Source organism: Ochotona princeps, chromosome 16 (assembly GCF_030435755.1).
Source record: "Ochotona princeps isolate mOchPri1 chromosome 16, mOchPri1.hap1, whole genome shotgun sequence".
Lineage (NCBI taxonomy): Eukaryota > Metazoa > Chordata > Mammalia > Lagomorpha > Ochotonidae > Ochotona > Ochotona princeps.
The window spans coordinates 55,016,578-55,044,046 of record NC_080847.1 but is presented as its reverse complement, the minus strand read 5'-3'; the positions used below and the strand labels follow the sequence as shown (position 1 = coordinate 55,044,046).

Genomic DNA, 27,469 nt, shown 5'->3' with positions numbered 1-27,469 from the left:
CCTGCATGGGAGACCCAGAGGAAGCTCCTGGCTCCTGGCTTCGGATCAGCTCAGCTGCAAGTGTTGTGGCTGTTTTCGCAGTGAACCAGTGGATGGAAAATCTTTCTCTGTTTCCTCCTCTCTATAAATCTGCCTTTCCAATAGAAATAAATACATGTTTTTAAAAATACAACATTTTAATCAGTTTTTATATGAAAAACTTTGACATAAAATATTTTTGGCAAAAACAGGAGGTAGTGCAGCTGCTGCCACCGCCACCCCTCAGCCCTGAGTAGAAGGGGAGGGCTTGGAAGTGCCCACAAGGAAGGCAGGGCCACAGGGACACAAGGTCCAGGCCTGTGGCAGTCATTTCTGAAGTTGAGGTCAGTCCAAGGGGAGGCTCAAGTCCACGGGAGAGACAGCCAGGATGCCTTCCTGGAGGAGAAAGGCGGCAGAGGGCCCTGTGAGCTGGAAGGTGCGTCCCTCCTTGCAGCTCCGGCGGCCTAGGGAAATGACAGACTGCGGTGGGGTGGGGGGTGGGGTGGGTAGGAGAGAGCGAGAGGAACCAGCCGAAGGGGCAGACACTCAGGGCCAAGAGGGGACAGAGGCTGGGAGAAGGCACTTGGGGCCACACTGGAGTTACCTCCTGGGGTACCAGGCCAAAGCAGCCACCCCCACCATGCAAATACCACACTTTGAATCATCTTCCCCTTGAGGCTACTCTCTCCACACCACCCAGGGGTGTCCTATGATTTGAGTGGAGCCCTCTACTAGGCCTGTGTTGGGGCCCTCATGTGCTCAGTATAACAAGTGATGGGGGGAAGGGGGTGGTGCCATAGCACAGCAACTTAAAACCACTACCCCGGATACTGGCATCCTATACGGGGACAGTTCAAGTCCAGGCTTCCGATCCAGTTCTAATCCAGCTCCCTGCTAAGGTGTTTGTGAAAGGAGTAGAGGATGGCCCAAGTGCTTAGGTCCCTGAACCCGTGGTGGAGACTCAGGGAAGCTAGTGGCTTCTGCCAGGAAGTAGGGAATGAGCCCCTCCCCAGATCAAGATCTTCTCCTGTAACTGCCTTTCTAACAAATAAAAATCTTTTTTAGAAGGAGGTGACAAGGCCGAATGGGGACTTACTAGCTCAGGGGTAATGAGCCCAGGAAGGGATTTGTGTAATTCCTGTGGGTCATGGTTAGGGTCATCCCCCAGGGCACGCCCAGTCCCATCTGACTTTGGCAGCTATGCAGGGCCTGCTAAGGATACAGGCCACCCTGGGGGAGCCAGTGCTGTAGGCTCTGAAGCCCAGGGGGACAGCACCAGCCCAGCCACCCAACCACCAGGTGCTATCCCCTGACAGTGGGACCTAGCTTCATGAGGCTGCCTTCAGCTCCAAGCTCCAACCTGGCAGCTGAACAGACCTCTTTTCCAGCCTCGGAAATGCACCAACCCACGACCGCCTGCCCTGACCCAGGAATTCCTGACTGTGGGCAGCTGCACTGCCCTAGGTCTGACCCAGCCTCATCTCTGCCCTTGTCCTCACACACTCTGCCTCCAGAGGGCACCTGTGGACACCTGCATGGGGGAGTGTTTGGTTCCACAAAGTCCCCCCAGGATGTGGCTGCCGGTCTTCTGATCTCATCTTGCATCCTGCTGCCACCAGCCTCTTCCTCCCTGTTCCCCATGCCTGCCAGTCTGGGAAGCAATGGTGACACTGTAGGAGCCTGGCACCAGGACCCTTGGCAGATTAACAGAAAACATACTCATTGAAGGGGGACCGGAGGGGGCGGGGGGCAGCTGCCAGGCAGCTCCCAGGCAGCAAGCCGGAGACCAAGCCCGCTCTGAGACTGGCACTGGACGCAAAGCCAGGAGCAAAAACTGACGGAGGGTTGGGGAGGAGGGTTGGGTAACAGAAAGACCAGGAAGTCAAGCAGGTGGATTCCAGCACAGGACCAGAGGTGCAGAACAGACAGTGCAGGAAACAGGACCAGGAGGACCCCTGTGCAGTCAGGACAACCTAAGCAATACCTCGTTCCCCCACTATCACACAACGGGTGGGAAGTCCCCGCACCCCGCGGCTCACCCAGCCTCCGTGGGCCTGGATCCAGGGCGCGAAGCTGTGCACGTGCTCCACGCTGAGTCCAGCCAGGGTGCCCCCAAGGTGGGCCACGCGCCGGCTCAGCTCCATGGCCAGCGCCAGGCGGGCCAGGGGCTCTGGGGAGGGCGGTGGAGGGCCCGGGCACGGCAAGGAGGGGCTCGTGCGGCTGCCTTCGCGGCTGGAGAACAGCTCCACCAGACGGGCGAAAGAGGCCGTGGACAGGCGGGCCAGCTTCTGGCGCAGGGCAGGGTCCGAGGCCAGCTGTGGGGTGGAGGGAGAGAGGGGTGGCAGGACGCATGTGGTCAAGCTCTCCTGATCCGCCAAGAAGGGGATTAGGCGCCAAAGTTGCGTGTGCAGGTCTAGGTGCCATGCAATGTCACATCCGTCCATCTCATCAGCCAATTGGTGCTTCAGCTGCTCCCGGACGGTGGGGCCTAGCACACAGGCCACACCCCTGCTGAGTTCTCCCAGCAGATCAAAGCCAGGCTGTGCTGGAACTGCCTTCCAGCTAGCTCCCCCCTGGGGCTGCTCACCACCCTATAACTGACAGTACAGGTCACAACCCATGGACCATGGGGCATTCTAAGCCAGTCCTTTCCGTAGCCAGCAGCCACCGGGATTCTGGACACGCCCCCTCTCACCTGGCTTTCACTGCCTTCCTTCCCTCCCCAAACCCAATCTCCCCTGGGCTCAGGCTTCTGACGTCCATGCTCTGCACCCGGCTCCCACCCCTCGCTTTTCCAGGTGTCACCTTCTGGTTGATGACTTCTGCCTCTTCCTCCAGCAAGGCCACCAGCTTGCGTAACAGGGCTTCCTTCTCTGTGGCTGGGGGGTCTTGGAGCTCTGCAGCACAGAAGTGAATGCAGCCAGGGCAGAACCCTGTCTAACCTGCCCGGCCCACCCCTCTCCAAGGCTCCGGGTCTCACCTGGGCTAGGGGGACATCTCAGCTGTTCCTGGACCAGCTGTTCCAGTCGCTGGGCCACCAGGGCATAGAAGTCGGGGGTAGCCTGGCCTGGCACAAAAGCGGGCAGTAGCAGTCTCCACCACACTGGTACTGAATGCCTCTCTCCTCCCCCAACCACCTCCATAGCCAGGAAGGACTTCTACCCTTAAAGGGGGAAAGGTGTCCAGGGAGGCCCCATGAACAAACTCTGGTCAAAGATGCCACATGGAAGGTTAGAGCTGAATGGGGGTGCTTTGGAGAGGACCTTGCCCACGGGAAGATGAAGCGTATGTGGCATTTCCAGTCTTGGAAGCCGTAAGCCTGCAGTGGGGTGCCCTGTTGGAGCCCTCCCTACTCCACACTTGTGGCACAGCCACCTCTCTTGTGGCGCTCGGCCTTTCAGATGCATCCGTCTGTATTTGGAAGAGGGACAAGACTGGAGCCTGGCAGCCAAGGCGCAAGTGCCTGGGACGACAGCACCTCCTTCAAAGCCCAGCTCTGCACCCTAAGTCCAGCTTCCTGCCACCATGGACGAGCAGCGAGGGCTTCGGGAACGGGGTTCCTGCCACACTGTAGGAGCCCAAGCCTGACCTCCTAGCTCCTGGGGGAATCCCTCCCTCTCACTGTCTTTCTGCCTCTCCACTAACTTTTTCATGATGCGTTATCCGGAAGGCAGAGTGACGGAGCAAGGGTGAGAGAGAGGTCTGGTTCATTCCTCCAGTGGCTGCAATAACCCAGGCAGCGCCAGGCTGAAGCCAGGAAGCAGAAAGTCCCTTGGGGTCTCTCTCTCACGTGGCTGGCTTCAAGTCAAGTGCCTGCTTGAGTCAGCCGAGAAGCTGGACTGACACACGCGCTCCTCTCAACAGTGGGAGGCGGGTGTTGGGGTGAGGGGTGGCTTTACCTACTGCCCCTCGAGTGGACTGTATTCCGGGAGTTCCTCACCTTTCACATCATCATTTTACGGATGTGCAATAATCTTCAATCCTCCCCACTTGTGGTTCCAAGTGTTTTGGAGAGGAGCTATGCCAGCTATGCTATCATGAGATTTCAGACGTAAGTTGATCACGGCGCTCCTCGCCCCTCCCCACCCCCCAGCGGGGCATCTCCCGGCAGCTATGACTAATCCATCTGGGCTCACCAGTGAGAGAGGTCGTTCTTGATCCAGGAGAAGGGCGACCACCACCCTTGCTCCCACTCCCTTCCTGCTCTGCCAGAGTCCACCATGGATCCCTCCCACCCTCATATAACCACGTAGCCCAAAAGTTGCCATCCAAACCCAGATCTCCTATGCCTCACTGCCAGCCCCATTGGGCATGCTGGGGGTTAAAAAACAACAAAAAACAAAACCACACAGGACGTTGGAAAGCCACCAAACTCCATCCCAAAGCCAACCCAATGGACTGACAGAAATCTAACCGAGGCTTGGGGTAGTCCACAGGACAGCAAGGGTGGGTGATGGCAGTGACCCCAAAGCTGGGTGACCATGAGCTGCATCCTGTATGTTTTGGGAATGAGGGTGCCTCACTCGGCCAGCAGCACAGGTGAGCGAGGACAATCACTTACCAGGTCCTGAACCATAGCAGGGGCGCAGTGGCAGCGTGCAAGGCCGCGGGGATTCGGGGGACACAGCTCCTCGCCCCAGTGGGCACGGCAGACATCTTCGAAGGCGACTCAGCAAGTCAGTTGGCTCTTCTCCGGGTGGCGTCCTGGGGTAGAAGACCTGGGAGTAACCCCCCAGAGTCCTGCCCTTCCCCTCTCTTGGAGGACACACCCCTATCCTGGGATGAAGGGGCGCAGCTCCTCTTACCTCGGAGGGGCTGGGCTGGGGGACCCAGCAGCCTCGCCCCGGCGGAGGAAGGCAGCCAGGACCTTCAGCGTGTCCTCGCGGAGACCCAGCTCCTCCGAGCCCGCCATGGAGGTGCCTAGGACAGGGCCCGAGCCCCAGAGAGGGGCAGCACTCATGAGCAGCACCAAAGGGAGGAGGATGCTGAGGGTCCGGGTGTTTTGGGAGGGGTGAGGAGCTGGGCCTCCTTAGAGGGACAAGAGGGATGGTGTCTGATTGCTTTATCCTGGGAAAGCAGGGAGCCAGGCCAAGATCCTTAGCTCCAGAGGAGGAGGGAGTTGGGAGCCTGGAATCCTGGGTCTAAGAGGGAAAAAGGAGGATGGTGGTGGGGCTTGGGGTTCCCACAGAAGGAGGCAAATGGCCAAGTTTATCGATGCCCTCAGAAGACCGGAACTACCAACCCCAGCAGGCTTGGCGGAGGACGAGCACGAACAAAAGGGGACGTTTGGCAAGAAGCCTGCTGGGAGATGTAGTTCCAACTAGCTTGCTCCTATGTTGGGGACAGCCCGGTTTAGGATGTCGAAGAAGCGGGAATGGGGTAACCGCTCCAGGATCCCGGCCCTCTCCGCGGCGCTTCATCCCAGTTCTTGCCAATACCCCGCTCACCTACCCGGTCTAGAGCGCCGCTGCCGAAGCCCTCTCGAGTTGTAAAAACTTTTTTTGGGAAGTCCTTCAACTTTGCCGCGCATGCGTACTGGGCCGAATGAGTAACCGCCCCAACATGGAAGGGGCGGAGTGCTGGCCGCCGTCTCATTTGCATACCGCGTTCCCAGCAGGCCTGTGTCCGGAAGACTGAAAGAGGGGCAGGACGAGTCGGCGCTGGGCGTGCGTGAACGCCCCTTGGGGTTTCGAACTTGTGCCCCAAGGGATGTTCAAGTTAGTTTCGTTTTAAGAACGCGACAGCAAAGGAAGCTTCCTATGCTCTAGGTGTCAGCTGGCGGGAAATAGGGTGCCCACAGACGGCTGGGCCCCAGCGCCCGGTGCATAAAGGCGGAAGAGTCCGGTGGCAGGAGCCGGGATGGATCTGCGCTGGTAGCTGGTGCATCCCGGGGAGAGCCGAGCGAGCAGAGGGCAGCGGTGGAAGGCGCTGGAGGTGGACTGTAGGAAAAGGGCAGCAACAGCAGCGGGGGACGGAAAGAGGGGCGGGCAGCTCGCTCGGGCCAGGGGCGGCCGGCCGTGGGCGAGTGCCTGGCCCGGTGCATGGGCGCCTGTGCTGCCCACGGGCAGAGGGGGCTCGGTGTCGTAGGGTGGGTGTATAAGGCGGCTCACGGGGCGGGGGCTGAGTTGTGTGCGCACTGAATTGGCTAGGATGGGGTCAGCCTTGGGTCTGCACGACCGGCCGTGTGTGTGTGTGTGTGTGTGTGTGTGTGTGTGTGTGTGTAGGGAAGGGGTATGCAGTGGGGCACCGGGCCGAATGAGCGAGTCTCTCCTTTGGGAGGGTGGGGAGAGGAGGCCTCGCGGTGCAGGCGCTGTGAGGACCCGTGAGGCAGGCCAGCCTGATAATGTGCGGAATTTCCTGGCACACCTCCCTACGCCCAGCAATGTTCCCATCGGTGCAGGTGTGGCCATGGGGACACAGAAGCCGCGGATCCTGCCCTGGCTGATCGAGCAGCTGGACAGCGGGCACCTGGAGGGTGTGTCGTGGGTGGACCAGAGCCGGTCGCGCTTCCGTATACCCTGGAAGCATGGCCTGCGGCAGGATGCGCAGCCGCAGGATTTCAGCATATTCCAGGTGCGGGAGGCTCGCGGTGCGGCGCGGGCTGGGTGGCTCATGGCCTGATCCCGGGCAGCAGGCAGGAGTATGGCGGGTGGGAGGGCAGGCAGAACTGGGAGAAAATGCATTCTCGGGTATGCTGGGTTGGGGCTCCTGACCGGGGTTCTAGAAGATCAGCTGATGTTCCAAGCTTTGCTAACCAAGTTAGGGTACCCGGCACTAGGGGGCAGAGTTCAGGGATGCCTGGGGCCCAATGAGGTTAGTGTTAGACCACCCAGAGGGAGCCGGAAGACAAGGCTGAGGCTGGGGAGTTCGAACCTGCGGTGGGTGGGGGACACCTAATTCTTTCTCCCCGCCAGGCCTGGGCAGAGGCCAGCGGGAGCTACGTCCCCGGGAGGGATAGACCCGACCTGCCCACCTGGAAGAGGAATTTTCGGTCGGCCCTGAACCGGAAGGAAGTGGTGCGTGTAGCAGAGGACAACAGCAAGGACCCTCACGACCCGCACAAGGTCTACGAGTTTGTGGTCCCAGGTGTGCCAGCGCAGGGCTTCCCAAGGAGGGCTGGCACGTTGCTGGGACCTGGCACCCCTGCTCCAGCCATACCTTCTCAACAGGAGCCAGGCACGCCTCATCAGAAGTGGGTGAGGATGGCAGCATGTCTGATCCCCAGGTGAGACCTGGCCCCCTGCCCAGCCTCCTTGGGAGGAAGTCCAGCATTTCCTGGGCTCCCTGAGAGCCCCAGCCCCACAGGCTAGGACTTCCCGGCTTGACCACATGACCTCCTTTCCCTCTCCGAGTCCCATCTGCCTGGCACTCATGGGGCTCGTGTGCCACTCTAAGTGCCCACAGTGGGTCCTCCACTTCAGGAACTCCCCGAGGGAACAGAGGCCTGCCTGGTCCATCCTGTGGCCCCAGGACTGGCAGCTGAAGGCCCGGCTGTTTTGTTCTCCAGGAGGACGACCTGGAGGACTTACTGGCTGACATGGCTTTGGCCTCAGGTCCAGAGGAGGGGCCTCTGGGTGGGGCTGTGGTCCAGGAGTACTGCCCTGAGCTGCTGTTGAGTCCCAGCCTGGACCAGCCCAATCCCTGCCCAAACCTGGAACCCCCTGAAAATCCACTGAGGCGGCTCCTGGTGCCTGAGGAACGTAAGTGCCCGCCAGGGTTGGGAGAAGCTGTGGCCAAGGCCCCCAGCCCCTCATGCCCTTTCTCCCTGTCTTTTCCCCCTCACCGCACTGCTGGTGCTGCTCAGAATGGGAGTTCGAAGTGACTGCCTTCTACCGCGGCCGCCAGGTCTTCCAGCAGACCATCTACTGCCCCTGGGGGCTGCGGCTGGTGGGCACAGCAGAGGCTGTGAACATGGCACTGCCGGGGCAGCCCGTCACCCTGCCTGACCCCTCGGAGGCCCTGTCGGACTACAGCGTGACCAAATACGTGCGGCATGTGCTGGGAAGCCTGGGCGGGGGACTGGCTCTGTGGCGGCTTGGATCTCAGCTCTGCGCCCAGCGCCTGGGCCACTGCCACACCTACTGGGCTGTGGGTGAGGAGTTATTCCCCAACAGCGGGCAGGGGCCCAGTGGCGAGGTCCCCAAGGACAGAGAAGGAAGTGTGTTTGACCTGGAGTGCTTTGTGAAAGGTGAGTGGGGCAGTGAGGGGCAGTGGGGCAGGAAGGGGCAGCATTCAGAGCTGGGCATTGTACAGTTACTAGACTGTGCAGAGCACACGGGGCCTAGGACTGTCACCCCTCAGAACCTGCCAGAGCCGGTGTGAGGTGCCTGGTCCTGGACATGCCATACGCTGAGGGGGATGGATGGCCACCATCCCTGTCACCATGAAGGACAAACCGGCAAGGAAGGTGGGTCCCTGCGGGCCTCACGGAAGGCTCTGGCCTTGCGCTGTGCAGCCAAGAGTCCCCAGCCATGTGAGCCTGAGGCCTGTGCAGGTAGTGTGGTGTCATGCTACGCTCTGGAGCTGCATGTGCTGGACACAGCTTACTCCCCCTGCACATGTCCAGACTGCAGGCAGGGTCCAGGTGGCGCTGGCTTCCAGCGATGGGCCTGGAGGGGGATGGCACAGTTGTTTCCCCTAAGCTAGCAGCTCACTGGTCCCGCTGGCTGAGGGCTGCAGGCCAAGGGCTTGTAACCCTGAAGAGGAAACTATGTGGAGGTGGCGGGTGGACGGAGGCCTTCTCCCCACCACCCCTGACTGCAGGCTCCTGGGCCCTCAGATCTCATCAAGTTCATCAATGGAAGCGGACAGTCACCTCGCTACACTCTCTGGTTCTGTGTGGGGGAGGCATGGCCCCAGGACCAGCCGTGGGTCAAGAAACTGGTGATGGTTAAGGTGCTTGCAGCGCGGTGCCCCTGGAGCTAAGGGTGGGCAGCTGAGGGACAGGGCTGCTGTTAGGAACTACGACTCCCAGAAGCCCCCTGGACACCCTACTTCCCAGAGCCCCTGTAGTCACCTGTTCCCTGTACTCAGCAACTCTTGGGTGTCTCCCCCAGCTCTATCTTGAGCTCATAAAGGTAAATCCCTCAGCCCTATGGGCAGCTGCAGCCCCAGGAACACTGACCGCCTGCTGCTTGGCCCCCACATCAGGGGCCTCCTTTCATTGGGTCTGTGTGGGGAAACTACATTTCCCAGGAGCCCTGGGTTATAGTGGGGAGAGGGGCTGCCTCACTGGCGTTCACCACTGGGCTGACCTAAGTGCTTCCTGTTCAGATCCTGCCTACATGCTTGAAGGCCCTGCTGGACATGGCCAAGTCCCAGGGCGCATCCTCCCTGGAGAACACCGTGGACCTGCACATTTCCAACAGCCAGCCACTCTCCCTCACCATGGACCAGTACAAGGCCTGCCTGCAGGACCTGGTTGAGAAAATGGTTTTCTAAGTTCCAGCTTGTCAATAAACTGTGCTTACCACTTACGTCCTTGTGTCTGACTGCTGGAGCCACCATGTCTGAAAGGACCAAGCACTGGGCAGAATGCAGAGCCCTCATCACCTCCTCCCCTCTGCCCAAGGGGACCTGGGGAGGAGGTGACAGTCATCTCCATGGTCCACAGGTCAGAATCCAGGCCTGACTACTGAGCCCCACCTTGCTGGGAACACACTTCCCCTCTCAGGCCAGAACAGACAGGGCTGAAGGTGTCCCGCAGCTGCCCCAACCCCCCAGCACAGGCCCAGCTGCTCTGCCTGGGTGAGGTCAACTCCAGGGGCACAGTGGGCCAGGGACCCTCCCCAGCAGCCCAGCTGTGCCTGCCTGAGTCAATCCCTCGCACGCCTGCTTCCCAGGGAGGGCGTGGCGTTTGGCCCAGGTCACGTAGCCTCCCTACTCCCACCCTCCAGCTGCGGCCAAATCTGCCTCTTTCCTCAACCCTCTCCCCAAATGTGTATGCAGCAGGGATGTGGGGGGAGAGGGTTAAAATAACAGCACTGGGGATACATTTCATGAAACCTTTAATGAAATTGGGGGTAGGGGCACAAACAGGGTGGGGCTGTGGAGACAGGTTTTGGGGGCAGATGGGCACCAGGCTGGGTGGGGTGAGGCAGGGGGCTCTCCTCCCGCTGCGACCCTCCCCATCATCCCACTGAGGGGAGGGAAGCGGGGCCACGGAGCCATAAATACGTCCAGAATTTCAGAGAGGCCAGGGGTGGGTGAGCAGGGGCTCAGAGGGGGGGTAAGGGCAAGCCAGGCCCACCCTTGTCGGGAGGTCCCGGCTCCTTGGGTGGCCGGGGTGGCCCTGGGGGGTCCCCTGGCTTGCGGCCATGCTTGCGGAAGTAGCGGTAGCGCTGGACGTAGGCCCGCACCAGGTTGCTCACCTTCACTGGGTTGATCTCCCCACTTTTGCTGTGGCAGATCTGGGGGGCCAGGGGCAGCTGTGGTCACTGGCTGTGAGGACCCCTGCACCCTGACTACAGGGTGCAGCCTAGGCCTTGCACAGAGCGTCCTCCCAGGAGCCAGGCCCACGTCCAACTTAAACGGGGGCTCCCTCATACCCACAGGACAGCTCTGCGTGGCCTTGGGGCAAGCCGGTCCTTGTCACCTCCCAGGTCCCCCACACGTGTCTTAGCAGCACCCCACCTTGTGCACGGCCTTCCTCAGGATGTCCTTGTACTCCTCCTTGGTGATGTCCTTCTTCTGGTAGTACGGCTTGATGGCTAGCTTCACCTCCTCCACCGCCCGCTCCTGTGTGTGCAGCTTCTTCAGATACTACAGGGGACACGGCAGGAGGGAGAGAGGGCCGGCCGGCTGAGTGTCATTTGTGCTGGGCTGTCCCCACCCCACTGTCTACACAGGCCTGTGCGTCACTGTACACAGCTGCCTCACTATCCCAGGAGACAAACTCAGGGAGCCCAGCACCCATAGGCGGCAAGTTGCTCCATCTGCCACAGGCAAACCCCTCCCCACAGCAGGTGGGACGGCTCCAGGCTCCAGTCTGCTAACAGCAGCCTTGTCCCTCAGCTGCCCACCCTCAGCCCCAGGGGCACCGTGCTGCCCTCCTGACCCTGTGCCCTGGGCTGGTGCAGGCAGGAGGTCTGCAGGCACTAAGGCTTGTTTGTAGGCCCAGGGTAACATGGCGACCACCGGCAGAGGCACAGAGCCTGCTCCACCAGGACCTTCCCGGCTGCCTGGGAGGCACGCTTCAGGCTCGGCCAGCCCCACAGTCAGGTGGTGCCTGAAGCACCATAACCAAAGCAAGGGTCTGCTGCTGGTGCCCACTGTGCGGGTAGCAACACCACACAGGGCGAGGAACACTGAGCACCTGGCCCATGGGGCAAGCAGCCCACGTAGTTGGTCCCACGCCAACTACCTTGGTAGCACTCGCCCCGGTTATCATGCCGGGAAGCAGCCCTGACAGGTGGGAGGTCAGGTGCAGCTGGACAGACCGCATGCAGCTGTGTGCGAATCTGTCCCGCTCCCTCCGGGAACAGGCTCCTGACTGGGCTTTGGGTAACCACCCTCTCTGCTCACACAGGGAGGGGCAGAGCACATGGGGTACATCTCACACGCACACCCCACCCCACCCACTCATACACACCCCATCTCACACCTCTACAGCTTCATCACACACATATCCCACCCACACCCTCACAAGCACTATTCTACATCACCCCACACAACCACCTCTTACCCACACACGTACCCCACACACCCTGCCATCTACACACACACCCATCACACTCCTATGTCTGACCCCCTACACATCCTGCTTGCACCCATTTCCCACCCATGCACTCAGACGTGGTTCCTCCCAGTTCAGTGACCCGGCACCCCTCACCCAAGGCCAGCTCACCTTGTCTGTGTCCCCACGTCCCTCAGAGCTGCTGCTGCCTTCTCTCTTGTCACAGGTGGCAGCCAGCCCCGTAGGGGTGGGAGGGGTAGACCCGCAGCCACCGAGGGGGAGGCTGCCAGGAAGCAGGTAGCTGGAGGGGCCAGGAGGGAGGCCCAGAGAGGTGGGCACAGGTGCTGGGGTCACCCCCAGACTTGAGGGTGGCTTCCGGTGGCTGAGAATCTGCGGGAGGAGAGGCCATGTACCCGGCGCCTGTGGCCCACCTCAGCTCCCGCCCCCGTCCCACCCACATGGCCCACCTGGTTGGTGGCCTGGATCAGCTCCTGGGCCTTTGCTCGGCTCGCCAGGTTTGCTTCTTCCATTTTGAAGAGCAGGGCAGTCACTGCAGGAGGGCAGGCACACAGACCCGTGAGGTGCCCCCCTCCTGCTGCCTGCCCACTCCGTTCCATCCTGCTCTCACCAATCGCCAGGTGTGTGAGCGGAGGGGCTGGGGGCAGTGACCAGAGGCCAACGAGCTCTCCTGCCACCCCTACCTTCCCTCACCTGCGTGGTCTGGCAGGGACCACAACTGCCTCTCATCACCGGGGGACCCTCCCTGCCCCTCAGCTTGACCACCTCCTGACGTAACTCAGGCCTGTGCCACTTGTGAGACAGCACTGGCCACCCGGCCTGCCATGGACCCTGCCTGTCAGCACTCTGCCCACCCCGACCCTGGGCACTCGTCAACCGCTCCTGTTCCCACAGCTGCCCCTTCCAGGGCGTCGCCCTGCCTGCCTGCCTGCCTTCCATGGCCGCAGTAGGTGTGGGTGGTACCCCGAGGGACACTCACAGGCCAGGACGCCACTGGTGGTACAGTCCACCCCAGCTGGCAGGTTCCAGGGCATGGGTGGGGTCAGCGTGGGCAGCTGAGAGGCTCGGCCGGCCGGCCCGTGCTCGGCGCCCGAGTCGCCCGCTGTGGACCCCGTGCTGGGGGCAGCACTTGGGGTGGCTGCGGCCGTGCTGGTGGCTGTGGTGGTAGCAGGCTGCTGCTCCTCCTCCTCCTCCTCCTCCTCCTCCTCCTCTTCCTCCTCCTCCTCCTCCTCAGCCCCGCCCCGCACTCCAGTCTCCTCGGTGGCCTCCTCTGGCAGAAAGGACACCTCTGGGGTCTTGCAACTGCTGTCCACAGTCTGCGAGTCTGGCGTGAGTGCAGGGGGTGGTGGGGCAGCCTTGGGGGGCGGGGTGCTGGGCACCTTGGACGCCCGCTCCTCCCCAGACCACGAGGTCTCCTCAGCACCCTTGGCCGCTGCTGCCTGGCTGCAGCTGTCCGCCTTGGACTTCTTGAGGGACCCAGGGCCAGCACTGCCCCCGCTGCGGACCTTCTTCCTTGTCTTGGATGGCTTGGTCTTGCCCTTGGTCCCCTTGGCTTTCTTGGCCCCAGCCTTAGCCTTGACCTTGGTCTTTTTGGGCTTGGTGCTGCCCGGAGCCACCTTGGCCACCTCTGCCGGAGCGCGCTCATCGGGCTTGAGGAAAGGCGAGCGGCTCTCACGGTCGCGGCTGAACTTGACGCCGATGGAGCCCAGGCCGGCGGAGGCGGCGTCCTTGGCCGAGGTGGTGCTGCTGACGCCCTCGCGGATCAGCACGGCCACCTTGGACTGCAGCTTCACCTTGCGCGAGGAGCAGGACGACGACGACGAGGAGGAGCCGGAGCCGCTGCTGGCTGGGGGCTTGGCCGGGGCCCCCGATGAAGGGGCTGCCTCCTTGGGGAGCCTGGTTTTCTTGGAGGACCGATCTCTGTCTCTGTCCCGGTCCGCCCCATCCAGAGCCTTCCGGCGAGCGCCCTTCTCCCGGGAGGCGGCCGTGGCCCCGGAGCGCCGCCGCTCCTTCTCGCTGCCCTTGCCCATGCGCTCGTCGCCGCTCAGGCCCTCGGAGTCGTACAGCACCTCACGCTTGGGGGACGAGGTCGGGGCCGGCGACGGTCCTCGGGGCTCGGCCTTGTCCAGGCGGCCCACCGTGATGGTCCGCTTGATGGCAAAGAGGTCATGGTCCGTGAGGTCCTGGATGGAGGGTGGCACAGCCCCGCGCCGCCGGCTGTCGCGCTCGCCGCTCGCCGGGGCGCAGCTCGCCGATGACTGTGCGGGGGCCGAGCCCTTGTCGCCGTCCCCGGGCCGCTTCTCGCTGCGGGACCGCGAGCGCTTCTTCTTCTTCTTGCTGCCGCCGTCCCGGTGCTTGCCGCGGTGCCGCTCGCGCCGCGACGACGACGAAGACGAGGTGGCAGGGGGCGGGGAGGCCGAGCGCCGCCGCCGCCGCCGCTTCTCCCGGGAGCGGGACCTGCGGCTGCCCCCGCGCCGGCGCTCGGTGCTGCGGGAGCGGCGGCGGGCGGAGCGCGAGCGTGAGCGGCGACGCGCGGACGAGGCGGCGTGCGAGCTGGGCTTGTGGTCCCGGGAGCGGTGCTTCCTGGAGTCCCAGGGAGACGCCGGGGCCGCCGGGGCCGCCTGCGCCCCGGACGACGAGGAGGCGGCCTCCTTGCTCTCCAGCCCGCTCCGCTTCCGCTCGCGCCTGGACTTCTTGCGCGTGGGCGGCCCCGCAGAGGCGGCGGGGGCCGGGGCCGCGGCCGGGGACGGCGAGCGCTGGCGGTAGCGCTCCCGGCGCTGGGTCAGGATCTTGCGGCGCAGGTCCAGGCCGCCCCAGCGGGAGTCGGCGGCCGGCGGGGCGGGGGCCGGCTCCCCCAAGTCCACCTGCAGCGCCCCTTCACCGTCCGACTCGGCGTGCAGCGACAAGAAGTCGTCCCCCTCCGGGGCCCGGGCGGCGGGTGGCTGCGGCAGCGGCAGGGCGGCCGAGTTGGCCGCAGGAGGCCGGGCAGCCCGGCCGCTGGCCCGGAACAGGCCAACGGCCACCCTGGGCTCCTCCTCGGGCTGCACGATCTCGCCCTCTTCGATCTCCGAGTCGGCGGGTGGGAGCAGCGGTGGCGGCAGCGTGGCCCCGCCGGCCGTCACCACCTCCACGGAGACCTTGCCTTCCCGACAGGCCTCTGCCTCGGTGCCCACCACGAACACTCGCCGGCGGGGTGCCCCGTCAGCCCGCGTGGAGTCCACCTGGGGCGGCGATCCGGGTGCGGGGCTCGGCTCTGGGGCCGGGGGCTCGGGCCGGGGGCTCTCGTCACCTGGGAAGTCCTGGCTGAGGCTGTTGTCGTCATAGATGCCCGCCAAGGTCTCCGAGATGCGGCTGATGCTCTGAGACAGGCCTTCCTCCTCTTCCTCCTCCTCCTCCTCTTCTTCCTCAGGGGAGGGGGTCCCCACCGAGGAGCTGGGGTTGGAACCCGTAGGCTCAAAGGGGTCATACTTCTGCTCTGGCGCAGGCGGAGGGGAGTAGGCCTCATCGGTGGGATGGAAGGGGTCGTAGATGTCGAACCGCGGGGCAGGGGGGGCTGGGGGCCCAGGGGGTGGGTGTTGCGGAGGGGGGGATGGGGAGGAAGAGGAAGGAGATGGGGAAGGGGAGGAGGATGCAGAGGAGGGGGCGGGAGGCGGGGCGGGGCCCCCATCTCCAGTGCCGAAGGTGAGGAGGTGGCGGCCACAGCTGGGTCGAGATGCGTGAGACTGTGGAGGAACTGCAAAGGAACAGAGGAGGCCAACTCAAGTGCCCAGGGACCCTCCCCTGCCCAAGGAGGGGACCCAGCAGCACCCGACCCCCACAGGCGGCCCTCCCACCATCCTCCTGCCACCTGCAGCTCTGCCCTGCTTAGCTCAGCTGCCTCCCACAAGCCAACTCACAGAGCACAGGTGGGGTGTTGACAGGGGACACTGCACAACCCCGAGGGCAGGTGCCTCATCCCCAGCCTGAGCTCCTGAGCGGGGCAAGCAGTGGCTGCTGGCCACTGCCCATGGTCTCACTGATGTGGTGCCAGGTGGCAAGGCTGAGGACAGAGACAGCCGAGTCCCTGTGCTAAACTGCTCGCTCTGCCATGAGGCCCACACCCACCGACATCTGCTCAGGGCTCAGGTGCTGAGGGACGACAGGAGCCAGAGAGCCCGCCTTCCTCCTGAGCAGGCACAGTGGCAGTGTGGCTCAAGCCAAGATGGCTGAGTGAGGCGGTATCACAGGCCAGGGGCTGGACACAGGAGCCCAGGTGCGTCCCTCCCCCAGGGACACAAGCACTGACAAGGGCCTGTCCGCTGGGGGTTCCTTGTGCCTGACATTTTATCCAACATGTTTTCTTCAATCGATCGCCTGTTTGGTACAAGGCCCTGCACCGGGGACAGCCAACAGTGGGCAAGACAGACAACACTGGAGAGTGGACAGGGAGGAACAGAAGCGATGACCACGAGAGCTTTGGCCTCCTGCATCCCGGCGGAGGAGCTAGGGCTCCTGGGAGCACGCATGCATGACAGCAGCTGAGGCATACACTCCAGGCCCGCACAGCTGACCCCCACTGCCCGAGGCCATGGCCACCTGCAGGGCAGGACAGCCCACCAGCCTCCAAGAGGCTGCAGCAGGCTCTTACAACTCCATGTTCCCAAGGACTCTCTAAAACCTTGTACACTTTAAGGCAGTATTTCCTTTTTGTCCCAAGTTTTTAATATTTCCTCAAGGAAAAAGACCAAAAATTTTAAAATAATAAAACATAACCCATGCCCCCTTGAAAATAACGAGTAGGTCCCTAACACCTCCACAGGACTCCGATGACAGAGAAAGCAGACCCAGCCTGGCACCTGCGTGGTGGCGTTTTACTGTAAGCTCTATTTACTTGAAAGCAGCGTGACAGAGACAGAGGGATCTCACACGTGCCACCAGTTCACTTCCTAAAAAGCTGTAATGGCCAGGGCTGGGCCAGGCCAAAGCCAGGAGCCAGGGAACTCCCTCTGTGTCCCCAGACGGGTGCAGGAGCCCAAGCTGTGGGGCTATCATGCTTCGCTGCTTTCTCAGGCACATTAGCAGGGAGGCGCACTGGTGCTGGAGCAGCTGGAATGCCAACATGATGCCAGCATTTCAAGCGGCAGCATAGCCCACTGAGCCCCGATGCCACCTGTTGTCACCGACAGACTGCTACTTGACTGAAGCCCAGCTCCTCTACTTACCCTCTAGAAGAAACTAAGACACTTCTGTGGGCCCCTAAGAATGTCGCAGACACCACACCCCCTCTGTGGGATGGGGAAGTCTCCCCACTGCTGGGAAAACAGCATGAGCCTAACCCAGTACAGAGGGCGCACATGCCACACTCCCAGGGACCCCAGTGGGCAGTGCTCACAGGCGATGTCACAACCATCTGAAGTAACCCACCTTGCTCTTCCCGCCAGCCCTGCTCCCCAGCAGTGATGCTAACTTGGGGTTCTCACCAGGAGCCCCAGGAGCAGCAGCCTGTGCTGTTACAAACACCAGTCCCGGGGTGGGCATCCCAGTACAACAGGTCGTACCACAGCAGATGCCTGCCTCCATGTCAGACCGCCAGTTCGGGTCCCAGCTGCTCCTCTTCCACCCCAGCTCCCTGCGGCGCACTTGGGGACTCCACTTGAGTCCCTGCCACCCACAGGGGAGACCCAGACAGAGCTCCTGGTCTTAGTATGGATGGCCCAGCCTCAGCTGCTGTGGGCTTCTGTGGACCCAACCAGTGGATGGAAGACCAATCTCTCCATGTCACTCAGCCTTTCAAATAAATAAATCTTAAACAAAAAAAGGCTAATTCCAGCCCCAGGCCAGACCTGCTGAGCGGGCCAGGGACCTATCACCAAGAGGCTCAGGTGCACCTGTGGCAACATGGAGGCAAGTGGTCCCTGGTCAGCTGCCCGGCCGGGCTGGGCAGGGTTTCACCAGGGCGGTGCAAGCAACAGGAATCGGGGGTAGCTCAACGCAGATGCCCAGCCACCACACGACTCTCGCCACGCCCAGCCCCAGCAGCAGCTTGCTTCCTGCAGTTTGTGTGCCTTGGGAGGAAGGGGACAGAGCCCAGCCATCCCGAGAAGAGGGGGTGGCAGTACAGCAATCCTAACACTGAGAAGCTTGGATGCGCCACGACCCCCTGCGGTTGTTTCCTTCATCCACACCTGCCACAGCCCTGCATTAGCAAATGACAGGGCGCTGCCACTACTGAGCCGCGACCTCACACACCACCCAGCCGCCTGCCCCGCATACCCGTCTTGCCCATCCTCCAGGCCCTGAGACGAGGCAGTAGGCTGGGCATCGGCAGGGGCGTGGGACCTCTGTCTCCGATCCGGACCTCAGCCACCAGCTCCAGCATGTCCTCGCTCCTGCAAGGAGAAGGCGTAGGTGAGCCCCAGCGCAGCGGCCTCCAGCTGCCCCACCAGGGGCTGCTCCCATCCCGCCACCCAGGTACTCACTCTCCAGGCCGCAGGTCCAAGCGGCTGGGGACCCAGGTGTCTGGGGGATCTAGGATGCTCACCAGACCCATGAGGAAGCTGTCTGCCGCCATGTCCAACACCTGCAACAGGCCGGGGGTGCCATGCTTTGGGATGCACTAACCCTGTCCTCCCACACAACCTTGGAGACAGTCTAGGCCCCTGTTCTATCTTCACAACTTTGGGGCTTGGGCCCCTGGGTTCAGCTCTCAGGCTGACTCCAGATCGCCGCCCCACGTGGTACCCCAGACCTATAGGCCGAGTCCCCAACCCCCACCTCCATGGCCTCAAAGACCCAGGTCACATGCCCCACCCCCGTCCACTCTTGACATACAGTTGCCGTGTCAGTGCCTCCTGATTCCTGGGGATGTGGCTCAGACCGTGGGCTCCGGCAGCGCCTCCATCGAAGGCCATGGCACCGGGAGCCATCTGGAGAGAATTTGTATTGGGGGTTGTAAATGGGCAGGGGGCGAGAAGCAGTAACCTTGTGGCAAGAAGGAGGTGGCTCTAACACCCAGGGCAGGACTGTGTACCTGTCTGCTCCCCAGGCTGGCCACCTGCAGCAAGCACCCCCCTGCTCACATCCTTGGGGTTGGTGGCATGGGGCAGGGAGCTGATCTTGCACCCTCTCCGGAAGCTCTGACCCTCACACATTGGGGTGCCACCTGCCCTCACCATCTTGTGAAGTTGTCTTGTGCCCTGCCTCTCCCCACCCACCCTCTGTGCTGTGGGCAAGCTGTTCCATGCCTATAGGGCTGTTCCAGCCATACCAGCTCATCCATCCCCCTGTCCCCTGGCTCGCACAGCCTCTGCAACTCCAGTGACCCCCACATGCCTTCTCGCTGTAACTGTCCCTTCCCATCCTCACCAGTTCCGGTTCCTCTGATCACAAGCCCCTGGAAGGCAGCCGCCCCACAGGCCCAACCCAGCTCAAGCTCTCAGCACCAGAGTGCAGGTCCCAACCCCCGAGAAGTTGCTGAAGAGCAAAATGAGCATGAAGCACATGGTGCTGGGGTCCCTGCTCCTGGAACCCACCATACCTTTATCGTTGGCCAGATCCCCCTGCAAGGAGCTTCCCACGGCCTGCTGCACTGCCCGCTGGGGAGGGAGGGAGAGGTGGGCACACCGGAGGTTAGAGGGTCCACCTGGGCTCACTGGGACACCCCCACAACCAGACTCAGGCATGTCCCTGGGCAGCAGGGTCCAGCCCTGCCAGCAGCCTCACCAGGATAAAGGCAGAAGAAGAGAGTGTAGGGTCTCTGTCTGGAAGCCCCTCGCCCCGATCCTCGCCCGACTCTTCCGTCTTCCCTCGAGACTCATCTTCTTCCTCCATGGTCACCTGCTGGCAGCGGAGCCAGAGTTTGCAGGGGAGCCGACAGAGCAGGGAGCTCACATCACCAAGGACCCTGTTTTTGTCCTGCAAGCAGGCACTCCCCCGCCCCACCCGCAGGGACAAAAGCCATCCTGGTCGCTTCTCAGGGTCTTTGCCTATGGGAGGCCTCCTCAGGCTCCCATCTTAACACCCCACTTTCCAGGTGCCACCGCTCCATCCCCCAAAACATCCAAGCTTCAGGATCTTGCTCAGCATGTTCACTGGACACAAACCAGTGTTGGGGACTTTTTAGCTCCACAGTCCCGTCGGTGCCCAATCTGCTAGGTAATACCCACTGCCATGCCCCTGCAGCTTCCTGGGACATGACCAGTCCCCAGTACGTGATGAAGGGCCCAGGTGAGCGGGCTGTGCAAAAGCCTCAAGGCATTTTTCAAACGAAAAGGCTCAGCTTCAAAAGACTGGGGGGGTGGGCAATGTCCACCTGCCCACCACCCAGCAAACAGGGCTGAAGCCTAGATGACGCCCCAGAATCGCTCAGATCGGCTGGCTGCTCAGCTCATGCAGGGCTGCCCTGCCCACCTCCAGGGTCCCAGAGCCATGGCGCTCCTGCTGGAAGCAGCGAGCTCAGAGTGCCCGGTCGGAAGTGAAAATAGATGGCCTCCCACCCCACACCCAGCACATCTTGGGTGCTCGGAACCACCGGGCAGCAACCGCCCCCCCAGCGGCCATGCCGGCTGATTTCTCCTGTCCGTCTCCCTTGGTCCCCGACTGTAGACAACTGCAAAGCAGAGCTCCCAGGCCTCACCTCTCCACTCTGGCCTCACAGCTGATAGCTTGCACCTCCTCCCCGCTGCCCCAGCCAGGGCCCCCCTGGAGGATCTATCCCACCCCTCACCCCAGCCTTTCTCAAAAACACTCTGGCCCTGGGGCCACTCCCTGGCACTTCCTGAGTGGCACATAACACCTGGGACGGTGACTGTCACCTATCAGAGGCTTCGTCCAGATCCACTGACCATGGGCATGGAGAGCCCCACACCCTCTGCAGTGACCAGGACGCCCCCTTGCTCTCTGGGCAACGCCCAATGCTAGGCAGACACACCCTCACTTGGGTCCACAGAACTTAGGAAGCCTCAGAAGCCCAGCAGACTGGGCTGGGTTCCTCCAAATCCAAGCTTTGTGTCAGAGAGCAGTTGTTACAAAAAGGAAATTGTCACAGTAATTCTGCAAATAGCAGTTCCCAGGACTCAAGTTACTGTATATTTTGTTTCAATGAAGAATGTATCCAAGTTGAAAAAAAGAGCTGGACATGCAATATATTAGAGGGTAGTGGTGTCACCACACCCCTCTCTTCCAGGTGGCTGGGAACTCTGACTCCCCTGGAGCCCCAGAAAACACCAGGTTTTTAAAAACGTATTCCCTTTGAATTACTTTCTTGATGGTATGTGCACCTGAGTTGGGTACAACTCCTGACACACCCTCTTTCTTGTTTTTCTCCACCACTTCATCTGGCCCCCAGGTGCATTCAAACCTTCCCTCTCTGCTCACCGCCCTCCCCCCCAGGCAGGGACTGCATTTTTTTGCAGGCACATCAAAGCCATGGAGATCCCACCAGGTCCTTGGAACCGTCCCCAATCTCCTGTCACTCCAATCACACAGTGTCCAGTCCAGGGAGGCCCAGGGAGGCATCTCCAGGCCTCAAGGGAGCACCGGTATTGGCTCTGCACACCCCAGCCGCTCCGTACAGCACCAGAACATTTCCTGCTGGCCCTTGACCAATTCATCACAGGCCCGATCAATACCCCCCACCCGTCACCCCAAGACTGGTGGACATCAGCCGCATCCTCTGGCCAGCCCCTGGCACAGGCTTGCCAGCCCGGAGAGACGTACCCTGGAAGCTCCAGGTGGCCGTGACACTCCTCAGCCCTTGCAGACCTGCTTCATCCCTGGGATACGGCTCAAAGATCCCAAAATGGCCCCAAAACCCTCTCCACAGATGCCCCCCCACCCAGCTTCGGGTCAGCCCCTAAGAGCGATCTGCGGCACCCCCAGACATGAACCAGGCCGGCACTAGGGCGGACGGCAGATCCGGGTTCTGGGAACGACCCCAGTGTTCTGGGGAGGGTGGGGGCGCCCAGAGACGCGTCCCGGAGCCCTCCAAAGGCCGCCCTCCCCTCCGTTCGGCGCCGGGCTTCGCCGCTACTGCTGGGCCCGAGGCCACCCCGCCAAGCGCTCCAGGCCCCGCGGCGTGCGAGGAGGACCCCGGGACCCCCGGCGAGCCGGCTCCGCCCCGCCCACCCCCACAGGCCCGAGCCCCGCGGCCCGAACCGCCGCCGCCATCTTACCCCGCCGCTCCGGCTGCGGCTCCGGCCCCGGCGCGGGGAGGGGCGGCCTGGGGCGGGGCCCGCGAGCCGAGGAGGAGGAGCCGGGGCGGAGCCCGCGAGGCGCGGGGCCTGCCGGGACGTGAAGTACCGAGGACGCTGCCGTGCAGGCTGGTGGGAAGGCGCCTGGACTCGATTTCCCAGCAGCCCGCGGAGTAAAGCATAGGGCGGGGCGCACGCGACGCACGCCGGGAGGCGTAGTCCGCGCGCCGCCTCCGTCGCGCGGGGACTAGCCAGGAGGTGAGAGGTGAAGTGGGCGGGGCTTGCAGTAGCCCGCGGGGAAGCCCCACAGTGCCCTGCGTGCGCGCGGAAAGGGCTGCGGAACAGGAAGCGACGTTAATGGGAGGGGTTTGCTCAAGGGGCGAACAGAAGCCTGGGAATCGTAGTTCGGCGGTGAGGCCTTGCGCGGACATTGCCCCGCCCACATCCTGAGGAAATCTCTTTGAGTCCAGATTTTGTCGTCTCCTCTAAATGTAGGGCCAGAAGCCTGAACCCGGAAACCTCTCCCTCGGGGGTTCACACGCTTCCATCCCCTGCCTCTGCCTGAGGGGTCTGAGTGTTCTGCACCCGCCAGACCCTTCCTCCTTCAGGGGTCTCGCACCCCGGAGCACCTCTCCGACCCCTCTCCCCAGGTGCAGGCCTCCCCTCTCGGCAGAACCCCGGGGGCCTCGGGCCGAGTGGCTCACGGCTCAGGAATGCGGTGATGTCACGGCCCGTCCCTCCTCGGGGGCCCATCGGGGCCTCTCCCCGTGGGGCCTTCCGCCCCGTGAGGACCCGGAAGCCCAGGTCGCTCGGCAGGCGGGTCCCGAACCTGGCCGGCCATCCGGGCCGCTCGGAGGAGGACCCTGTCCCTTCAGGACCCTAAATAGGGACGCGCGGCGTGGATGCGGGGATTGCCCCGCCTCGTTTGCATAGCCCCGCCCCGGGCTCCCCGAAAGAATGCGCTCGTTTGCATGTCCCCGCCCACTCCGCGAGCTCGTGGGAAGGGAGAGTGTTGCGCACGTGTCCCTCATTAGCATGTCCCTCCCCGTTTGGAATTCCCCCTCGCAGACATCGCCTGTCTTATTAGCATAGCTCCTCCTCCCCAGCCGGCCATCCACCTCCTTAAGTGTCCTGCCCTAGCCGCGCACCCGTCTCAGCGACCTCATGACTATGCAACGACCTCGTTAGCATGGCCCGCCCCCCGGTTCCCGCCCGGCTCCCCCCACCCTCCCCGAGGCTGCAGCGGCGGCGGCGGCAGCGGCGACATGAGCAGCGGGGCGGCGTCCGGGACAGGGCGGGGGCGGCCCCGGGGCGGGGGGCCGGGGCCCGGGGACCCTCCGCCCAGCGAGACACACAAGCTGGTGGTCGTGGGCGGCGGCGGCGTGGGCAAGAGCGCACTGACCATCCAGTTCATCCAGGTAGTGGGCCCTCACCGGGGAGGGAGTGCCCCGGTCCCAAAACGGAGCCCACGACCCTGCTAACCACCCCTGCCCCGGGCTGGGGGACATCCCCGAGACCCTCCTAGGATGCACTGAGGTTACACTCCGCCAGGCACCCCAGCGCCTACACACAGGAGCGTCCTGCTCCTTCCTAACCCTCGGCCCACCAAGCCCCCTTCTCCCACCCACCCCCCAGGACTTAAGAGCCTAGCTTCCCTGCTGACCTAGCCTAGTCACCCCATGAAGACCCGAAGCACTCCCTCTGCCTTGAGCCTCTCTACCTGCCTCCTCCCTTCCACCCCAAATCTCACACTCCCAGTTCCCTTTGGGAAGACGCCTGGATGCTTGGCCACTTGGGCAGCTTCCTCAGAATCCAGACATGATGCCCACACCCGGAGCCCTGGGCCCCTCTGGGAGCGCCCTCTAAACCTTCAGACCCTACACCTTGGCCAGTCCAGGAAACGCCCGAGACCCTGAGTCCTGGTGATTCCCCCACTCCTGTTGCCTCCCTAAGAGGAACCAGCCACTCCTCCATCCCAGCCCCCTCGGGCTCTTGCAGCAACCCAGGAGAGCCTCAAGTCATCTCCGAGGAAGGGGCCCTTCCAGAAATACCCACCCCACAAGAAATTCTCCCATTTCATAAATGCATCCCTATGGCATATACAAACCTTCCAAATACTAACCCTAACCGTAACCCCCAGTTCAGTGTCGTCTGCACCCCAAACTCCCCGAGAGGCTGCACCCTCACCCAGGTCTTCTCCTTGTTGCTTTCCTCCAATAGGTGTAGCCCCAGACCCTCCCTCCAAATCCCCAAATCCCCAAATTCCCCTTCTCTCTTGCTAACCTACCCCCACCCAGAAAACCATCTCTTTCCCAAGGGAAGCCCTCCCACCCGAGGGACCCCAGAAAGGTGTGTGTCCCCAAAATGCCGCCTCTGTGCCCCAGACCCCTCAAGATCTGCCCCCAACCTATGTAGAGGAAGGCCCAGAGCCCTGGGTCCCTGGCACCCAGGGGCAGACCCAAAAAGCTTGGCCAAGGGCCTGGCTGGCGCAGGCAGGACCCAGCCAGGAAGGGAGGGGCCGGGGGCCGGAGGGTGGGGCGGCTTCTCGCGGCCGGATTGGAACCGGCCCCTTCCCCTGGGAGGAGACGCTGGAGGCTGCCTAAACAGGAGTGGGGGGAGGGGAGGAGGAGGAGGAAGAGAAGGAGGAAGAGGGAGACAGCAATAGCTATTCTGGACAGTGGCTCCCAATAGGCGGATGGCTTCCTACATATGCCAGGCGTTGGGCCATTTGTTGGGGATTTGCCCTGGTCTGGCCCACTCCGAGTTGGAAGCAGCGCTGTTCTTATCCTTATGTTTGCCAACTGAGGTTTGGGCAAGTGATTTGCTCAAAGCCCCACAGCCGGGATGTGATGGCCATGGAGACAGCCCACACTCCACCACAAAAGGGCCAGGAGCAGTGGAGAGAGGGACCGAGCTAGAGCTGGGGTGAGGGGCGGGGCGGTGGATACCACGATCGCTGACCTGTCCCCAACCCTGCAGTCTTACTTCGTGTCTGACTACGACCCCACCATCGAGGACTCTTACACCAAGATTTGCACGGTGGATGGCATCCCAGCCCGGCTGGACAGTGAGGGCCCAGGGAGTGGGGGGGTTGGCCTGGGCTGGTGGAGGAGGGGTAGAGTGGCTGGGGCTTGTCCTCACGGGGTCCCCTCTTCCTGTCTCTGCAGTCCTGGACACAGCAGGCCAGGAGGAGTTTGGGGCCATGCGAGAGCAGTACTTGCGCGCTGGTCATGGCTTCCTGCTGGTGTTTGCCATCAATGACCGGCAGAGGTGAGGGTGTGAGGGACAGGGAGGGGGTTGGGGGAGAAAGTGGGACCAGGGCAGAACCTGACACCTGCGTGACTTCCTGGGCAGCTTCAACGAGGTGGGCAAGCTGTTCACGCAGATCCTGCGAGTGAAGGACCGCGATGACTTTCCCATTGTGCTGGTTGGGAACAAGGCGGACCTGGAGTCCCAGCGCCAGGTGCAGGCCCTGTTCCCCAGCCCCACCAGCCCCGGTCACCCTTCTGGGGCCTCGAAGCTTCTTCTCCAACCCCAGCCCCATCCCTGCCCTCTCCATCGCCACGCTCACACCCCAGGGGAGTGACCTCAAGTCCTGGCTTGGGATTTTCCAGTGCTGCAAAGGAGATAAGGGTCCCCCCCACCATGTCCTGTGCCACTCTGCCTTGCTCAGACATCAACGCCATCCTGTCTAGCAGGGGCCCCAGGTTGGCTACCCTGGGCTTGCCAGCCAGCACGGTCTGGACCGTCTCTTCCTCTCGCCCCTCCCACCCATCCACAGCAGGATCCCCTGACTCCTCCCCATGCACCCCTGCCAGGTCCTCAGGTCTGATGCCTCAGCCTTCAGTGCTTCCCATCACGTGGCCTACTTCGAGGCTTCGGCCAAGCTGCGGCTCAACGTGGACGAAGCTTTTGAGCAGCTGGTGCGGGCCGTGCGGTGAGCCAAGCCTTCATCCGGCGCCCCGTCCGTCTCCCACTGCCACTCCAACCCAAACTCACCTGCATGTTCCCACAGGAAATACCAGGAACAGGACCTGCCTCCCAGCCCGCCCAGCGTGCCCAGGAAGAGGAACACCGCTGGCTGCCCCTGCGTCCTCCTGTAGTAGCCTGCACGCCGGCCTTTGGGACCAGCTGCCCTGCACCTTGCTGTGTGTGACCCCAGGCCCTGCTGAGCCTTGGCCTCCACGGTTGGGTCTCCCAGGACACGTGACACCCCAGCTTCACTTCCTGGCCTTTTCCGGGCCATTGCCACCATGTGCCTTCTGCCATCACCTCCACCCCCACCCAAGTGCCTGGTGGGGGGAAGGGGTACCCGAGTCACAGCTGTATATACGTCCTGTTGCCCAGGAAGAAATAAACTCACTGCCAGTGTCAGGAGCTGCGTCTGGGGCTCGGGGCAGGTGGGGGAATCCAAAACTTGAGAGCCTCACTCCCTGCACTGCCATCCTAAGATATTTCTAAAAGTCCTGGCATGGATAGCAGGAGACACTCCCCCGCCAACAGGGCACATAATCTTGGTAGACATTTGTTGAGGTTGAACATTTAAAGATCATTTTTATCCTGGAAAATTCTTGAGACTCAGGCTGTCTGGTATGGTAGCCAGGAACTACAAGTTACTGTTTCAGAGTAAATAAAACAAACCGCATCTCAGCTACACCAACAAGATCAAAACCTCAGTTGTTGCACACAAGTGGCTACTGGCTATCTTCACGGACAGGGGAAGTCTACAACAGCCCTGTGGTTGCAGAATGCTAGTGTTCTAGAAAGTTCCAGGACATTGGAGACAGGTGGCAACTGCTACAAACCCTGTCTGCCCAATGACCCCCTCAAATACACAACAGAGAGACCGTGTGGCTGGAAGGAGACAGGTGGGCAGAATGGGACAGCACAAGCAGCCATCTGGCCAAGTTCTCAGTTCTAGACAGTTCCCCGGGGAGTGGGCTGCAACATGCAAATGTAAACCCTGAATCCAACCTGGGGATGCCACAGACACCAGCTCTGAGACCTAGGGGGAAAGCAGGGGTAACACGGGTATTCACTAAGCAAGCACATGGCAGCTTGCACTCTGGGAACCCAGTGGTCACCCAAAAGCCCCCAGGGACCCCCAACCCTGCTTACTGTTTACCACCACGGGGCCAGAAACCACCTCTCCAGCCGGCCTGGTAACCCCACACAGCAGGCCAATGACAGCTGTCACCGGTCGACACTCCCCCTACTATTGGCCCCTCAACATCTGGAGTATCCCATTCACCCCCAGCCTCTGCTTCTGAGACTCCAGGGCTCCATCCTGCCCCAAATCCCAGGGTGTCCTTCTGTTTTCCAGATTAGAGTCCAGCTGAGTCAAGCACTCCCTTGCAGGTCACATGACCCCAGAAGCCTTGGCCTGCATTCAACCTCCCTCCCTGGGAGGAAGCGGAGCTCGGAGGTATTGGTGTCACACGTTCACCCCCTTCCTTCCCCCCTACAGCCTCAGGACCCCAGGGCCAGGAGGGGGGCCTTGAGGCCCCAGCCACCATCTGATCCCCCAGCTGGGTGGGAGTCCTTCCCAGGGCTCCACCAACAACTTGCCCAGCACAAAGCCCTGTGGCGC

At 62.3% G+C, this 27,469-nt stretch overlaps 4 protein-coding genes across 7 annotated transcripts; 2 read left to right on the top strand and 2 right to left on the bottom strand.

The window, feature by feature from the left end:
- Positions 1 to 157: 157 nt before the first annotated feature.
- BCL2L12 (BCL2 like 12) lies at positions 158 to 5,599 on the bottom strand. Its single transcript, XM_004596979.2, has 7 exons — positions 5,470 to 5,599; positions 4,824 to 4,938; positions 4,580 to 4,722; positions 2,999 to 3,085; positions 2,824 to 2,915; positions 2,058 to 2,333; positions 158 to 414 (listed from the first exon to the last, which is right to left on the bottom strand). The coding sequence occupies exons 1-7, from the start codon at positions 5,546 to 5,548 to the stop codon at positions 364 to 366; spliced, it is 843 nt and encodes a 280-aa protein (XP_004597036.2). The 5' UTR covers positions 5,549 to 5,599; the 3' UTR covers positions 158 to 363.
- A 56-nt stretch (positions 5,600 to 5,655) lies between these two features.
- IRF3 (interferon regulatory factor 3) lies at positions 5,656 to 9,494 on the top strand. 2 transcript variants are annotated; one of them, XM_004597164.3, is made up of 8 exons: positions 5,656 to 5,952; positions 6,419 to 6,591; positions 6,933 to 7,104; positions 7,188 to 7,243; positions 7,526 to 7,718; positions 7,823 to 8,206; positions 8,798 to 8,913; positions 9,292 to 9,494. In XM_004597164.3, the coding sequence occupies exons 2-8, from the start codon at positions 6,427 to 6,429 to the stop codon at positions 9,457 to 9,459; spliced, it is 1,254 nt and encodes a 417-aa protein (XP_004597221.1). In that variant the 5' UTR covers positions 5,656 to 5,952; positions 6,419 to 6,426; the 3' UTR covers positions 9,460 to 9,494. The 2 variants fall into 2 exon arrangements, with proteins under 2 accessions (XP_004597221.1, XP_058530403.1); XM_058674420.1 differs by lacking the exons at positions 5,656 to 5,952; positions 6,933 to 7,104 and having other exon boundaries at positions 6,460 to 6,591.
- A 514-nt stretch (positions 9,495 to 10,008) lies between these two features.
- On the bottom strand, positions 10,009 to 21,968 carry SCAF1 (SR-related CTD associated factor 1). Of its 3 annotated transcripts, none has more exons than XM_058674133.1 (11): positions 21,862 to 21,968; positions 19,412 to 19,525; positions 19,227 to 19,284; positions 18,521 to 18,615; positions 18,169 to 18,269; positions 17,963 to 18,078; positions 12,690 to 15,443; positions 12,160 to 12,242; positions 11,864 to 12,082; positions 10,651 to 10,779; positions 10,009 to 10,427 (listed from the first exon to the last, which is right to left on the bottom strand). In XM_058674133.1, the coding sequence occupies exons 2-11, from the start codon at positions 19,517 to 19,519 to the stop codon at positions 10,236 to 10,238; spliced, it is 3,855 nt and encodes a 1,284-aa protein (XP_058530116.1). In that variant the 5' UTR covers positions 19,520 to 19,525; positions 21,862 to 21,968; the 3' UTR covers positions 10,009 to 10,235. The 3 variants fall into 3 exon arrangements, with proteins under 3 accessions (XP_058530116.1, XP_058530118.1, XP_058530115.1); XM_058674135.1 differs by lacking the exon at positions 21,862 to 21,968 and adding an exon at positions 21,407 to 21,855 and having other exon boundaries at positions 19,412 to 19,528; XM_058674132.1 differs by lacking the exon at positions 21,862 to 21,968 and adding an exon at positions 21,407 to 21,855.
- Positions 21,969 to 23,049: 1,081 nt separating this feature from the next.
- On the top strand, positions 23,050 to 26,253 carry RRAS (RAS related). Its single transcript, XM_004596980.2, has 6 exons — positions 23,050 to 23,297; positions 24,859 to 24,946; positions 25,047 to 25,149; positions 25,234 to 25,342; positions 25,698 to 25,816; positions 25,895 to 26,253. Exons 1-6 carry the CDS (start codon positions 23,145 to 23,147, stop codon positions 25,980 to 25,982), a joined length of 660 nt encoding a protein of 219 aa, XP_004597037.1. The 5' UTR covers positions 23,050 to 23,144; the 3' UTR covers positions 25,983 to 26,253.
- The last annotated feature ends 1,216 nt before the right edge of the window (positions 26,254 to 27,469 follow it).